General features: G+C 37.7%; 1 protein-coding gene across 4 annotated transcripts in view; it reads right to left on the bottom strand.

The window, feature by feature from the left end:
• The window catches only part of DNAJC10 (DnaJ heat shock protein family (Hsp40) member C10), a 44,907-nt gene extending 31,873 nt beyond the window's left edge, over nt 1-13,034 (bottom strand). Inside the window, exons 1-6 of one of the 4 annotated variants that reach the window (XM_036744168.1) lie at nt 12,862-13,034; nt 12,083-12,169; nt 10,391-10,752; nt 8,527-8,692; nt 6,895-6,945; nt 161-243 (exon numbers count right to left, since the gene is read on the bottom strand). In XM_036744168.1, coding sequence (XP_036600063.1) covers nt 161-243; nt 6,895-6,945; nt 8,527-8,692; nt 10,391-10,597 — 507 coding nt within the window. In that variant the 5' untranslated portion in view covers nt 10,598-10,752; nt 12,083-12,169; nt 12,862-13,034. Of the gene's footprint in view, nt 1-160; nt 244-6,894; nt 6,946-8,526; nt 8,693-10,390; nt 10,753-12,082; nt 12,170-12,424; nt 12,444-12,636; nt 12,656-12,804 lie in introns of those variants that run through there. The other 3 variants (XM_036744169.1, XM_036744170.1, XM_036744171.1) reach the window with 3 other exon arrangements.
• Between the last annotated feature and the right edge of the window lie 2,735 nt (nt 13,035-15,769).

Below are 15,769 nucleotides of genomic sequence, written 5' to 3'. Positions count from 1 at the left end.
TAAAAGTTTGCATTTATGGAAGCAAAATTATATTCTAAGACTTATATTTATTTCTGACAAACATTTATGACAAAATAAAATTTTTAGATGATTAAATCAACAAATTTGCTGGAAATGAAAAATGAAAAACCTAATGTTAAGGTGCTAGATGAATACATACTGTGGGAGCTAAATCATGGCAGTGTGAACATCCTGGGGAGTAGAAATTTATGAACCAAAGCTCTCCAGAATTAACAGCAGCATCTAAAAAGCACATGAAAAATCAAATTAAAATGACTTACATATAAAAAAGACTTGAATGGTTTGGTTTCGTTACGTTTGTCTTGCTCACACAAAAAGATAAAATCCAGGAAATATAAATTAATTTTAAAAATTCATTTATTTTTGAAAAACCAGTTAATATGACACACTTTTTCCCTGATTTTCTTAGTGTAAGGCATAGACCAGGCTGTCTTGACTCCTGAGGAAGTATCAAGATGAGGTCTTCTCTTTCTTCCCTTCCTCTTTTCTACACTAATCAACCTCTTTTATCCCAGTTGACTCATTTTAGTATATAGTGAGGTGAGCAATAGCTTTAAACCCCAGGGTAATCCCAGATATAGAACTACAAAAGTCAGAACAAGGGGAATGGACTAGGCTTGCTCACAAAATATTCTTCTTGTCTCTTTTTCAATCACTTAGTAAGCATTTATTGAATACCTACTATGTGCTAAGCACTGTGCTAAGTTTGGAGACTAAAAAGTTTTTGCCCTCAAGGAGCTAATAACATGCTACTGTTGGGATACAATGAACACACTGGTAAATAATGCAAATTAATTTCAAGAGAGATCTAATAACTGAGAGGGAATTGATAAGAGTCTCATGTAGAAGGAAGTTATGGATTCCATGAAGCAGGTGGGAGGGGGAGCACATTCCACACATACAGAGGGGGACCACTTGTGCAAAGGCAGAGGTGGGAGATGAGTGTCATGATGAGGGACAGCTAAGGTAGTTTTAATTGGAATGGGGAGTTTGTGAAGGGGAATATTATTAAATAAGCCTGGAAAGATGGGTGAAATCCAGATTGTGTGCTTCAAATTCCAGGTTGAGGATTTTACCTTTTATCCTAGAGACAATAAGGAATCATTGAAGATTTCTGAATAGAAGTGATATAGTCAGATGCGTTTCAGAATACTAATTTGGCAGCTTTGTGAAGGACTGATTAGAGAGGGGAGAGACCAGAAGTTGGTAAAGCTATTAGGAGTCTACTGCAGTAATCCAGGTGAGAGATGATAAAGGCTTGAACCAGAGTAGAAGCTTTCATTGAAAAGGAGAAACATCAGTAGGTGCTGTGGAAGTAGGATTGCCAAGATTTGGCAAATGAGTGGGTATAAAGGATAAGAGGGAGAAAAAGGTTAAGGATGACTTCAAAATTTCAAACCTGAATGACTGAAAGGATCACGGTGTCACCAACAGAAATGGGAGAATATGGAAGAAGGTTTTGGGGATGTAACAACAGCGTTGCTAGCAGCTGCTGTGGGGGTATAAGACCAATAACACAGAAGGGCTGCTTGTACAAGTTCTTTGATCTGCTTTTCCCAAGGAAAGCAACTTGAAGGAGTTTACACTCTCACTTCAATTAAACATACATGTATCATTCATTTAGTTCAGGGGGAAAAGTCAGCACCCTGACCTTCAGAGCAAATACAAACAGAAATTACAAACAGAGAAAATATAAACAAAGCAAATAACACAAATCAAGAGACAGGCTTTGTCTGATTAAGACATCACATATATAGTTACCAAAAAGAGAAACACCAACATCTAGGTTTTCAAAACCCGGGAGGTGGGGAGTGGGGGTGGGGTGGCAGCGCTCCTTAACAATGGCAACCCAGAGTCTTGTCTGGTCAAATCACAGTACCCTCTTCCAGCAAGTGAAAGTCCCAAAGCAAAATGCTAACCTACTATCTTTCTTAGGGTCTGAAGGCTTCACACCTAATTAGCAAACGGGTGTGGTTCTGGGGCTTCACACCTAGCAAGACTTAATCAAAAGCACTTGATTACTTTAGTATTCTAAAAGAGAAAAGTAAAAAAGTCCCACCTTAATTACCATAACAGGGGAAAATATAAGTGCCATTTTGTACACGTTTAGGTTGAGATTCCTATGGGACATGCCCATAGAGATGGGTATAGTAATAGTTGGTAATGCAGAACTGGAGTTTCAGGGGGAAATTAGGGCTGACTCTATAGATTTGAAAGGAATACGCATAGAGACAATTGGATCACATGTGATCTGGTAAGATCACCAAGAGAGGGGATGTAGAGAGAGAAAAAGAACAAGGACAAAACTTTGGGGATGCCCATACTTAGTGAGCAGGAAGAAAAAGAATGCAAAAGACATTGAGAAGTAGTAGTTAGACAAGAGAAGAACCAACAGAGAGCAGTGTCAGAGAAGTAAAGGAAAGAATGAGTCTCCAGGAAAGGGAATGGTCAATAGTGGCAAAAACTGAAGAAAGGTCAAAAGGATGAGAATTGAGAAAAGGTCACTGGATTTAACAATTAAAAAAGTACTTGATAATCTTGTAAAGAACAGTGTCAGTCAAATGGTGCTGTTAGAAGCCAGACTGTGAAAGACAGAAATGAGCAGAAGAGGAAAAAGAGACAATGACTGTAGAAAATTCTTTCTTGGAGTTTGATTATGAAAGGGAGAATAGATGCAACAGTAAGCGAAAAAATTTTAAAGATTGAAAAGATTGAAGACAAATAACAGCAAAGATGGTAGTTTAGTAGGTAGGGGTGATACTGAAGACCTTGTAAATCTTTAACATCATAGTAAAGAAAGATTCCATAGTATTCTAGATATGTATCACTGATTCAGGTTAGTTATGAAGAAACACAATGTATACAGCTAAATCATACGCTGCTCATGGGAAAACATATATAATGATAATATGGACAATAGCTTGTGGAAAGGATATAAGACAAAAATCTTACTGTTGCCAGTTGACTAAGTTCATGTTTTAACATGATTTTAAAATAAATTTTCTTTTCTTTTCCATTCCATACATATTTCTTCATGTACCTAAGTAATTTACCTGGCAAAAGTTTTTTTCTCTTCTATTTTTTTCTGATTGTGGTTACCAATTTTAAATCTGATGTGATTTAAGGCATTGAAGCATGCAGTGGTTTGAGATGCACTGAATATATTTTGAGTTGGTACAACCTACTTAGATTTAAATAAACAATTTCAGTGAGTTATGAGAGTCACTACTTCTTTCACTGTTTCTCTAGCCGAGTTTTGAATTTTTGAGAAATTTTTAAAATGTGGTTACTATAGTAAACTGCTTCTTAAAATAGTTGGAAGAAGCATTTTGAATATCTAAGGTATGCACACCTGCAGCATCCCTTCATGTAAAACTCTCCTTTGTCAGGAGAGAAGATGGTTATTTAAGTAAAGGCAAAGGAAATGCTAATGACTCATTTATTTCCTTTCTTCTTTTCCTAGTCAGGGTACCAATGTTGTTTTCACTATAGAACTGTAGTTAGAGTGGCAAGGTCCTCTTGGGTTTTAACTTTTTTTTAGAATTGAGAAAAATTCTTATGTGGACATGTTTGTGTTTTACCCAACAATATGGGAAATAACTTAGCTACATCTTATACCCTGATAAGGTGCAGGAGAATACTAAGACAAACCAAAGTCTCTTCTCTCATGGGGTTTATGTTCTCTTGGGAAGATACAATATTTATACAAATAAGCAAATATAAAGTATATACAAAGTAATAAAAATTTATTACACAGAGTGATGATAATTTGTAGTGGAGATAGAAAAGACCTCACATGTAGGAGGCAGCATCTGAATGGTGCTTTGAAGGAAGATGGTGATTTTCTGAAGCAAAGATAAGAAGGGAGTAACATTCCAGGAATGGAGGACCATCTGTGTAAGATGACAACATTCTAAGTGCATTGGAAACAGGTCTCAGTATTGGTGTCCAAAGCAAAATTCATTATCTTTCCTTTCAAACCCATCCCTCTCCTCTGAAATTCCCTATTGCCGTTGAGGGCACCATGATCCTAGCCAATGCTAGTTTGCAACCTCAATGTCATCCTTGATATCTCACTCGTTAACCCCACTTATCTGGCCAGTTGCTAAAACTTGTCAATTCCATCTCTACAATATCTCTCACATATGTGCCCCTCTCTCCACCCATCTTTCTCCTACCTCAGTTCAGGCTCTATTTACCTCTTGCCTGGACTGTTGCAGTGTTTTTTAAGGTGTCCCTGCCTTAAATTTTTTTCTACATTTCAATGATTTTTAGACTGTATAGATCTGACCATGTCACTCTTCTACTCGATTAACAACACTGGCTCCCTGTTAACTCCAGGATCAAATAAAACTCCCATGTGGCATTTAAAGCATTTCACAACCTTGCCCCTACTTTTCCAACTGCCTTACACATTATCTACTTACATGCACTCTATGGTGCAGCCTGGCCTACTAGATGCTCCTCTTACAGAAGACTTCATTTCCTGTATTTGCACTAACTGCTGCCTGTCACTGGCATGCTTTCCTCTCTCACCTTCATCTTTTGGAACCCCTAGCTTCCTCTAAGACTCCATTCAAGTACTACCTCCTACAGAAGATCTGTCCAGTACTGTTACCTTTCTCTCTGACAACTTTGTATACAACTGCATATATGTTTGGTACATATAGGTAAAGGTGTATGTTTTTTTCCCCCATTAGAACATAAGCCCACTGAGGGTAGGCACTGTTTTTGCGTTTCGTTATCTCCACAATTCCTGGCACATAGTAATTACTTAAATTTTTTTTTACTGATTGGTTAATATAGAATAACCAACAATAAGAAGCAAGATATCTTTCTGCACAAACTTCTTAAGATTTAGTCTAACCTCTCTCATTTTATGAGGAATCTGAGGCTGAGGAAGCTTAAAAAATTTGCTCATGTTTATGCAGCTAGTTAAGAGAGTTAGAGCTAGTATTTGAGCTCTTGGCTTATGACACCCAATTCAGTGTCTACATTATATACACTATGACACTTTTCAAAGCTCAGGTTTTGCTCACTTTTCTTTTGGTCACTTCATCCACAAAAATATGGTGGCAAATACAGCAGACTTAAGTTACTCACCACAACCCCCCAAAAAACAAACCAAACAAATCCCAAACTCTAGAATTCTGATTTTTAGTTTTATGTGGGGATTGTGAACATACATGGTATCCTAAAAGTCTTAGTAAAGCTTTAATAGCTGAAAAGAGTAGTAAGATTTAATAACTTAAAATTGCACTAGGAGACTATTGGACACTGTATTTTCTATAGGAAGACTTTTAATACAGAAAATGCAAGGAGCAAGTAGTAGTTTTCAGTTTCCCTCTAAATACCCACTCTTTTTTTAGAGGGGGGGCAAGGCACAGCAATTGGGGTTAAGTGACTTGCCCAAGGTCACATAGCTAGTCTGAGGCTGGATTTGAGCTCAGGTCTTCCTGACCCCAGGGCCAGTGCCCTACTCGATGTGCCACCTAGCTGCCCCTACCCACTCTTTTTATAGAGGATTCTTGCCACTGAAATTATGTCAACTTATTATGGGTCTACTACATGACAGAACACATATTCAACACCATATTACTAGGCTCAATGATGTATCTTGTCTAATTGTTGTCTAACAAAATAAACAGACAAAATATGTCTATCCTATTATACTTAGATCAGCAGTTCTCAGAGTGTGGTCCAGAGATCCCTGGGGTCCCTGCAGAGGGTCCACGAGATCAAAACTATTTTCATAATAATACTAAGATGTTATTTCCCTACTAACATACTCTTCCCTTTTTCAACTATGTATCTCTGTGAGGCTGGCTTTTCTTTTAATACGTTAGCTAAAGTAATATATTACAACAGAATCAAAGTAGAAGCAGGTATTAGAATCCAGCTATTTTTTTTTTACTAAGACAAATATTAAAGAGATCTGCAAAAATATATACAATAACCACACTTTCAGAATTTTTTTGTTTTAGAAAATTGCTTTTTTTCCATAAATCTCATTTATGTTAACATACACTAGGTTTATTATTGTTATTTTTAAATGATTTACAAAACATTTTAAAATTTTATTAATTTTAATTTCTAATACAATAAATATTGATAGATATAACCCACAAAAACAAAATCTGTTTAGGGTCCTCAATAGCTTTTAAGAGTATAAGGGTGTCCTGAGAGCAAAATGTTTGAGAACTGCTGCTTTAGAATACTAAGTAAAACTTAAAACTACCAAAAAAGTACTCTGAGAGTACTTTGAGAGTACATGCAGCTTGATAGAGTGATTTATAGACTGAGCTATTAAAAATAAATGTCATGATGAATTACATTTCTCCTAAAGATAAGTAGATGTCAAGATATTAACAGAATCAAATAATTGGAAGATTCTAATGTCATTCATTTTATAAATGAGAAAATTGAGACCCAGAGATATTAGGAGGCATGTCCAAAGCCACATTGTTACCCGATTATGGTGGAACTGTAAATTTGACTTGAATATAGTTCAGTGGCACAAAATGAGTAGGAAAAGATTTAATCTTCAATGTATAATTGAAGTGGGATAGGGACTGGACTTGTGATGTCACTGATAGAGGGTGAATGCAAATAATAAAACATAAGTCCTTTATAAGAATTCAAAAAGATTAAGATATGTTCCAAAATGAGTAATTAAAAAAAAAATGGACATTTTGCCTACCTCATTCTTTTACCAATTCAAATAGACCATAGATCAAATTGTTTGCCATTTTGGTGGCATAAAATAAAAAGCTGGATAAAAAACTGTCTATAATGTGGATATTAGTTTTGCTTAATGACAGAATTATTATCATCACAGTGTTCTGATAAAATTATATGTTCCCAGAGCCTTACCAAATTCTCTTCTGTCCAAGGTTATGATTTCAGGATCATCATCATAAATACCTAGTTGGAAAAGGAGACACACACAAAATTAGAAAACAAAATATAAATTGCATTTAAAGTGAAGTTTGAGTACTGATTACTACAAAATCAGAATATCCTAAATCTTACTTACACTTGAAGAGAACATGCACAGAAATGCTAAAGGAAAAGTCCAAAGTGAATACTATCAGTAACACATTTAATGAGTGAAAAATAAGGCTTGAATACAAGGATTTCATGAAAGTGACTGCTTAATTCATTAATTTTTGTATAAACTAATCATGAAAGAACTTTCCCTTTAACATGTTTAACATTTGTTCAATCCAAAAAAATTTTTTTTAAAGTATTTTAGTAATCTTTCTAGTGCTAACCGCACATATAGCATTAGTCACTTAAGAATATAATAAATGAATAATTTATTTATATCACAAAAAATTAAATTTCATGTTATGAGTGTCTACAATAATGAAACAAATTTTTTTTTTACTTGACCTGTGATTTATTAGTGTATATAACAACACTGGGAGTTAAGTGCTATTATTATCCTCATTTTACAGATGAGGAAAATGTGGCAGATATGGGTAAGTGAACTGCTTAAGGTCACACAGTTAGTAAGTACCTAATGTCGTATTTGAACTCAGGTCTGACTCCAGGTCCTGAATCCACTGAACCATCTAGATGCCACTTACAGATTTGTGGGAGGGAACAAAGAGACGAAGTTACTTAACAAAAGTTACACAGCCAGCGTGTGTTAGAGGTGGAACATGAATTTCAAGGTCAGCTCCAAAACTGCTAAGCCATGCTGCCTCTCAACAAAGTGGCAAAAGTTAATTATGAAGTCAGATTAACTGTAAACATGCATGATACTGCTGATCAGAATTTTTTGAAGATTCTTACACTGAAGAATAAGTATCTAGACATGAAATTCCTCTCGATACAGTTTATATTCTAAAACTGCCAAATTATATTTAGTTTGATGCCAAAAGCACATTAAGATTATATATAAGAACTACTAAGTACTGGGGGATAGAGCTAGGGTCTGAATCTACCCATTTTCTTCTACTTTTCTCCCCCCTCTTTTGCTCTGTCTTTTGGATTTCATTTCCCTTTTATGTCTCTGTTCATCCTAACCTCAATCTTTGTATTTTTGCCACTTTCTCAAACCACAGGCTTTTATTAGGGCAGATGCGAAGGATGGAGTGTTTGTAAAGAGCTTTATCCTACAACTAAATTTAAGGTGAACCCTGACTTATTAATTAGAAGAATTACTTCTTGAAAATATTTGAGGAAATGTCTCAATAAATATATTCTTAGGATATTACAAGATCAACTTACAGTGGATTAAACCCTGCCCCTAACAATTTTAATTAAAACAACTAGAAGATGTAGTACTTCAAAATTATGTCAATAATATCTATGTAATGAGGTATTTTCATCTTACTGGAATGAGATGATACAGTAACAACGGGAGAAGCAAGTAAACACAGATCAATTAAGAGTTATTATATGGCACTTTTAAGTTTACAAAATAAAAACTAAAGCTTTTCAATATAATCTTAAATAAGAACCATCAATTTTGTGAAGTTATCAAAAGTATCTTACCAAAATCATATCGATAATAGTTCCAGCTTTCATACTGGCCCCTTTCTTGATTATCTTCAAGTCCTTTTTCTCCATATTTATCATATTTTTTCCGAAGATCTTCATCTTTCAATACTTCATACGCTCTATTTATTTTCAAAAACTCCTCATGAGCATTTGGGTTATTCTAGTAAAGAAAAATGGCAGAGAGTGGTTACAACACCAGGAACTTAGGTTTATCGCTTCACAACCCTACTAGAGATTTTATTTAAGAAGTCCTGGAAAGGTCCAAGTGTCATAGACAAAGATGGGAAGAGTAAATGGCATGAAGATGCCAAAGGTTGAAACCTATTTTTATGTTTTTACAATTATCACAAAGTATGAAAAGGGTACAGAAAAATGAGAAATGTCTACTCTATTTAAGGGTGTGCTGGAGCTAGTTCAAACTGGTCTGTTAACTTTTAGTGTGAGCACTTGCACCTCGGAAATCATCTAACAAACTACAAATCACAGCTTAATTTATTGTTTTTTTTAATGATTGTCTAGTCTCGAGAAAGTGATGAGAAAAAGTTAATAACGCAGATTAAGCTTAAAAGTATGTTGTATGTCCATTTTTTTTCTTTCTGGAAAGCTAAACTGTAAACATTTACCAGCACATCCCTGCCTTTATTTCACTTTCCCCTCCACCCCAAATATGGCCAGGTAGTATAGATATATGGAAGATTCAGGGAATGTGCTAAGGAAAAAAAAAGACTAAATCCTGTAAAACACATAATGTGGTCATCTTACTTAAAACCTAACCAAAAACAAATCATGGTAGCAACAATCAATTATAATTCACTTTTTCCATCTGACAAATAGTTATGTTACATCTGTGAAAAGATATAAACCAATGTAACTCAGAATTAAAAATAATTCACTATGAGTCTTTGAAATATTATTCATTAGTTATGAATTATAGAACTTTCTGGGTACAAGCTTGTCATTTTAATGACACTTTTTACATGGCAGGCCTAGATTAATAGTGTAGGAAAGGAGAAAAACCTTTCATTTGAGAGCTTAAAAGAAGTAAGAATAAATTCTATTAGAAGAGAAATGACAAAAATATCAAACAAAGCAGAATGTAGAACTTGTGATAATATATAATTTAAAGTGCCCTGAACTGTTCCACTCTATCATATAATCAAAATGGCCACCTTTTATAATGTTCTCAATTACCAAGTTGTATAAAGTATAACCTACCCATGATTTCTTCCTCCTTTACCCTAATCAAAGATTAAAAACTCATCTAGTAGAAGAATTAGAAGTAGTAGGTAAATTGTAAATCTACTTTAAATTGTTATTCATTCCTTAAAAATATTTGAAGTTACAGTTTTGGGCATATAGTACTCTTAAAATACTTTATTGATAGTTGTAGATAAACTCTTTCAAGCTTCTTTCTCCAAATGGTACCAGAAAAAAAGAGCAAATATTCTTTATCTATCACTGTTAAGAGCATCTTCTAAGTAATTATATATTCTCTCTCTTGCACATACACACACACAATTCTCCAACACTGCTGCACTACTGCTGCTTTTATGTTAATAGTTGAACAAGACTCCTAGATACCAACATAAATAACATAAGGGGGATATTTTGGCATAAACTATTGAATGTGCTTATTAACAGTCCTTCAGCTATTTACAATAATTAAATACAGCATCTCTTTTCTAATATAGCCAATGAAAAATATATATTGTGGTGCTAATGTATCAATATGCATCACTTAAAATTCTAAATTTATTTAGGTTAAAAAAACATTCAAAATGAGTTAAGACAGCTTTTATTAAACATGCCATCATTTCAGTAACTTAATCAAAGATGTGTAAAAATAATTTGTACCTACCGGATTTTTATCAGGATGTAACTTCAATGCCAACTTCTTGAAAGCTTGTCTTATTTCTCTACTATTTGCTTCTTTAGATACTCCAAGTAAACTGTAAAAATCCTTATCAGTGTATACTAAAGTAGTCAGATATACTAAAATTAAGAAACACAGAAAAGTCCTTTTCTTGTCTCTAACATAATCTCCTTTCTTTAACCAGCCTTCCATCCTGTTTTCTTACATAAGTTCTAATTCAAGTAAATATTAGGGTGTACAGCTAGTTCAGGTTGGACTTTTAATTCTAGTACTGAACTTTGAGAGATGTAGTCCATACTAGTCCATGGATGAAGTTTTTAAAAATGGTCTTCCGTAAAAACTGCAACCTGAAAGAAAGAAATCAGGAATTAAAATCTATTTCAACCGTGAAAGTAAATGAACCTATTTGTCTATCGAATGATGACATTATAACTGGTAGTTTGTCAGTCCCCTCAACTGCCCAAGAAATTTTGTCATTTAATTATTTCAGCTCAATCTTTCTGTGACACCATTTGGAGTTTTTTTGACAAGGACGGTGGAATGGTTACCATTTTCTTCTCCAGCTCATTTTACAGATGAGGAAACTGAGGCAAACAGGGTTAAGTGACTCGCCCCAGGTCACACAGCTAGTTAAGTGCCTGAAACCTGATTTGAACTCATGAAGAGGAGTCTTCCTGATTCCAAGCCCAGTGCTCTATCTATTGCCACCTAGCTCCTCCTTTTGAAAAAAATTCTCAATTTATTTTCAATAGTAATTTACATGCTAGACTACTTTCTCCAGACTTCTCAAGGAAACTCAATTAGTAACTACAAGTTTAGTGGTTGTACTGTGTTACCTAGGAACTTCTTGCTTATAAAATGGAATTCACATTGCAATTGAAGGCATTTGCAATCTAACATAGCCAAAACAACTTCACTTTGATAACAGTATATTCAGAGTAACATACTTTAGTCACAAAGTCTTTGAAAAACTAATAGACTTCTTGATTATGCATATTTGTTATAAGGGGTTTGCTTTGCTTTTTTAATTAGACAAAAGTAGAAGATAAAGTAAATGCACGTTAATTGACAAAAGAGTAAAATAAGTTACCAATTAATCAACAGATAAACATCTATTAAGTGCCTACAATGTGCCACACACTGTGCTGTTACATTAAAAGTGCTTCAGACACTTATTAGCCCAGTGACAAGGAACAAAGCATTTCACCATTCTCAGCTTCAGTTTCAACGGAGAAAATACTGGCATCTACCTCACAAGGTTGTGGAGTCAAGTGAGAAAACCTAAAGTGCTCTATAAAAGCCGGCTATTATCATCATCCTCATAAAAATCAAACGGAGCACTGTCAGTCCCTCTTCTGGTCTTTTCCATTACTTAGTTTGGAAAGTAGACAGAGGACAAACATGGAGTCAAGTTGGCCTGAGTTCACTTACTAGCTGTGTGGCCTTGGACAAGTCACATAACCCGTCTGCCTCAGTTTCTTCTTAGTGATAGCACCTACCTCCCAGGATTGTAAGGAAAGAATGCAATCTGTAAAGTCTGTGCAAACCTTAAAACGCAATATAAATGCTAGCTATTATTATTAACTCGTTTTAACATATATACGTGTGTATACACACATACACACATACACACACACACACACACACATATATAAATGTATGTGTTATGTTCCTTACCTGTTTGTTACTGGTCCTCAGCTCTAATCCATTTTCTCCCTTCTCCCTCCTCTGCACAGCCACCCAAGCTAGGAATAAATAGTGAGGCTGGAAATATGCCAAGAAAAAAAACACACTAATTAGTAAAACTGACAGAAGCTGGACTCAGGTACACCGTGACCTCTATTAGCATTCATGTCCAAATCTCTGTCCCTAGACGGCGTGAACCTGATCGCAGTAGGTTGCAAGTCTATCCTAACCTAGGAAGAACGGAGCCAGGCTCATTCCTTCCCACCCCCCTCCACGGTCTCTCTGCCAAGGACAGGGGAAATCAGGGTGGGGAGGCTGCGGATGGAGACTGACCGGTCAGAGAAAAGTGACTATAACGCAGGAGTGGGTAGCGTGGGGAGCCGGCGGGCCGGGAGGCGTGGGAAGCACGCTAGGAGGGAGAGGACTGGGAGGCACCCCCCGGGGTGCGGGAAGCCGGCGCTAGGGCACCGAACTTGGGAGGGAGATGGAGGGAGAAGATAAGGCCGGCAGCCAGGGAGGGGAGGAGGCTACAACTTTCGCATCACCTTCCCAGGGATCCGGGGCCTCCTCGGCCCGCTCCCTCCCCGGGGCAGTTTCTCTCAGGCCTAAGCTCCCCTCAGGGGCCGGGCCCCTCCGGCCTTTATCCCCGCCCCCATGTCCCCCTCCCGGAGTGGCCCCGACCTCCCGCCCACCCGCCTCGGGGCCAGGAGGACCTGGGAGCGGGTGGGGAAGGGAGTCCGCGGCGGTAAAGGAGAGGGTGGAGTACGTACTAGTCCGACAGCCGCCCGGCCGGCGTCCGGAGAGGACCCGAGGGGGCGGCTAGAGGAAGCAAGCCCGAGGAGGAGGAAGAAGGGAAGGAAGAGGAGGAGGAGGAGGAGGAAGCTGAGCCCAAGGCTAGCAGCCCAGTTCGCTCCTCTGGGCTGGTGGCCCGGCGGGGCGGGGCGAGGAGAGTAGGGGGCGTGGCCTGGACCGGCACGGAGTGGAGCATTGTGGGAGAGGCGCGGGGGTGGGGGGCTGGGCCGCCCCGGGAGTCAGAGAGACGCTGCCGGCTCGCGACGGCTGACGTGGCCGGTTCCGGCTCCGGTTCCGGCTTCGGCTCCGGCTTCGGCCCCGGACCCAGCCCCAGCCCCAGCCCCTACTCCTGCCTCATCCCCAGTCCGGATGTCAGAAAAGAAGGCAGGGTCTGTGTATCCAAGACCCAGTCTGTGATGAACCAGAGGCCCGCCTGCGCTGCTCGGCTAGGGGAAAGGCGGAGCCTGGCTGCCCCCCCCCGTCTCCATGGCGACCAGAAGCTAGGGAAAGGGGTGAGGAGAGAAAGCGAGGACTGACCCGAACTGGGGAGCTTTCCCAGCCTCTCCTGCCCCGGGACTCGTCTTTCTGCTACGTTCACGAGAAACAGGCTGGGACAAGGAAGGAGGACCGTTTTCGGGAAGAACTACTACTGCCCAAAGGAAACCCACTGAAGCTTTTGATACCGCTTTTTGGGAATCCCTAGGAAGTGCCCGGTGCTGATTATGAAGGAACATTCATAATTCACAATTCATAATGAATATTCACGAAAGACACACTCCCTGCCTTTGCATAGACTGCCCTCCATACCTGGAATTCACTCCTTTCACATCCTCGTTTCTCCAAATCTCTAGTCCTCAAAGGCTCGCTTCATACTTGACCTCAGATTACTTAGTATTTCTTTCGTGTATATTCACGTTGCGCTCTGATAGGCATTTCTTATTCTTTGGAGTTTGTTATATTCCATGTCTTGTCTCTGCACATAACTAGCCCTGTGATTTTGGTTAAATCACAACTTCCCTGGACTCTAGTTTTGTCATCAGCAAAAGGAAGAAATTGGACTGATTTCATAACTCATAGTCATATAACATTTTGTGGCTTATAAGGCTTTTGCTGATGTTGGCTCCTTTTCCAAACTACCAACTTTCCTCAAGTACCAGTCCTCCCTACTCTCCTTTTCCTTTGTGCTCCTGGGAACTCCTCCCTTACCTAGTGTTTAAAATAAACAAAACCCTACCCTTTGTGTTTGCCTCTTATCTCTCACTTCCTATTGCAATCTGGTAAAGCTGGCTCCTTCTGGAAGATACACATCTACCCCAAAGCAAAGAGAAGAAAAGAACTCTCAGTGCAAAAATATTTAAAGCAGGTCTTTGTGGTGGCAAAGACCTTGTTCTTATTGTTGTTTGTCCTTTCTCCTAGAAGACCATGACATCTGGAAGGTAATGCCATGACTTGCAAGTGAATTGGTTTTAAGTGAGGGAGGGCTGTGCAAAGTCACCAGCCTCACTTTATTCTCCAGAGCCATCTGGGTCCAGTGGCATGATATAGGTCAGGAGGACTGGAGATGGTCCCTATTGTGTAGTGCCCCTCACAGAGTTAATGCTGAGTAACTGTTTGCTGATTAATGGTCATCATCACAAAAGTTCACATTTAAAAAGCTTTGAAGTTTGCAAATAACTTTACGCATGTTATCTCTGGACCTCTACTTGTTGGACATGTTCTAGAATTGATTCTTATATGGTTTAGAAAAGGTCTCTTCCCATTCTAAAATTCTGTTACTCTTATTAAAAGTGATGAAATAACTAAAATTCGACATGTTTTGTTTGATCACATCCACAATGACATTTCAAAACTAATTCCAGAGAATTCAAATATAGATAAAATGGTGAAAACTATTACCCTAAGTTCAGCAACTTGTGATGAAATATGCCCTATGGGGAACTTTCACTGAGGAACTTCATACCATATGAACCTAGCAATTCTGATGGTGACCTCCTTTCTAAGAAAACATAATTTAATTCACTCACTTGAGAGTTGAATCAAATTATTTTAAAAGTAAACCCCTGAATACCACAACCATCACATGGAAAAGGAAATCATAAATGGACAGATCCAAGGAAAGACTTATTTCACCCCCCCCCCAAAATCCAAAGGTAACCCACAAAGGACACAGAAGTATTTCTACAAAGGCAAGATTTTACTTAACAGAAAATGACTCCAGTTAAGTATTGATTTTCTGCAATGAAACCTGAAGAATTAACAAGTTCGGTTGATATGTCTGAATATTCTTCTGCATTGAAAGTCAGCTAATTTTCTCTGGGTAAATTCACAAATGCTTTCATTGCAGGAAAATAAGCTATGTGGCCATTGCTGACTTGTCTCAGCAAGGTCTCCACATACCTAAAGAGAAGCAGATGATCATTATGAGAAGAGAAAAATCGAAGCAGTAATTCAAAACTTACCATACTTTTATAAAAGAGGTTTCAACTTCAGTGCAACTTTTACAGATTACGTATCTTTGTTTTCTTCAACATAAAAGGGAATGTTATTATAGACAAACACTCAGTTTAAGATCTTACCAATTTGTGTAGAGGCTTGTAATGATTCACTTTCCATGACTGTCTAAATGTTGTGTTTGCTGAAGAACATTGTTAAATACCCTTGTAATGTCAATTTGCACATAATTTTCTATTGATTAGGAATATTGTCATGTATGCCTTCATACTTGTTTAAAACTACAAAAGTTTTATGATTTCTTGTGTGGCTTGATTATACATTGTCATTCCCATGATTGACTTGGTAAAGCGAGTAAATAGATCCAGGAGAACAATTTTTGCTGTAACAACATTGTAAAAATGAACAATTTTGATTTAAGAATTTTGGTAAACA

This window comes from Trichosurus vulpecula, chromosome 2, assembly GCF_011100635.1.
Source record: "Trichosurus vulpecula isolate mTriVul1 chromosome 2, mTriVul1.pri, whole genome shotgun sequence".
NCBI classification, from domain to species: domain Eukaryota; kingdom Metazoa; phylum Chordata; class Mammalia; order Diprotodontia; family Phalangeridae; genus Trichosurus; species Trichosurus vulpecula.
The sequence above is the reverse complement of the archived record's forward strand: the minus strand, read 5'-3'. Positions and strand labels throughout refer to the sequence as shown.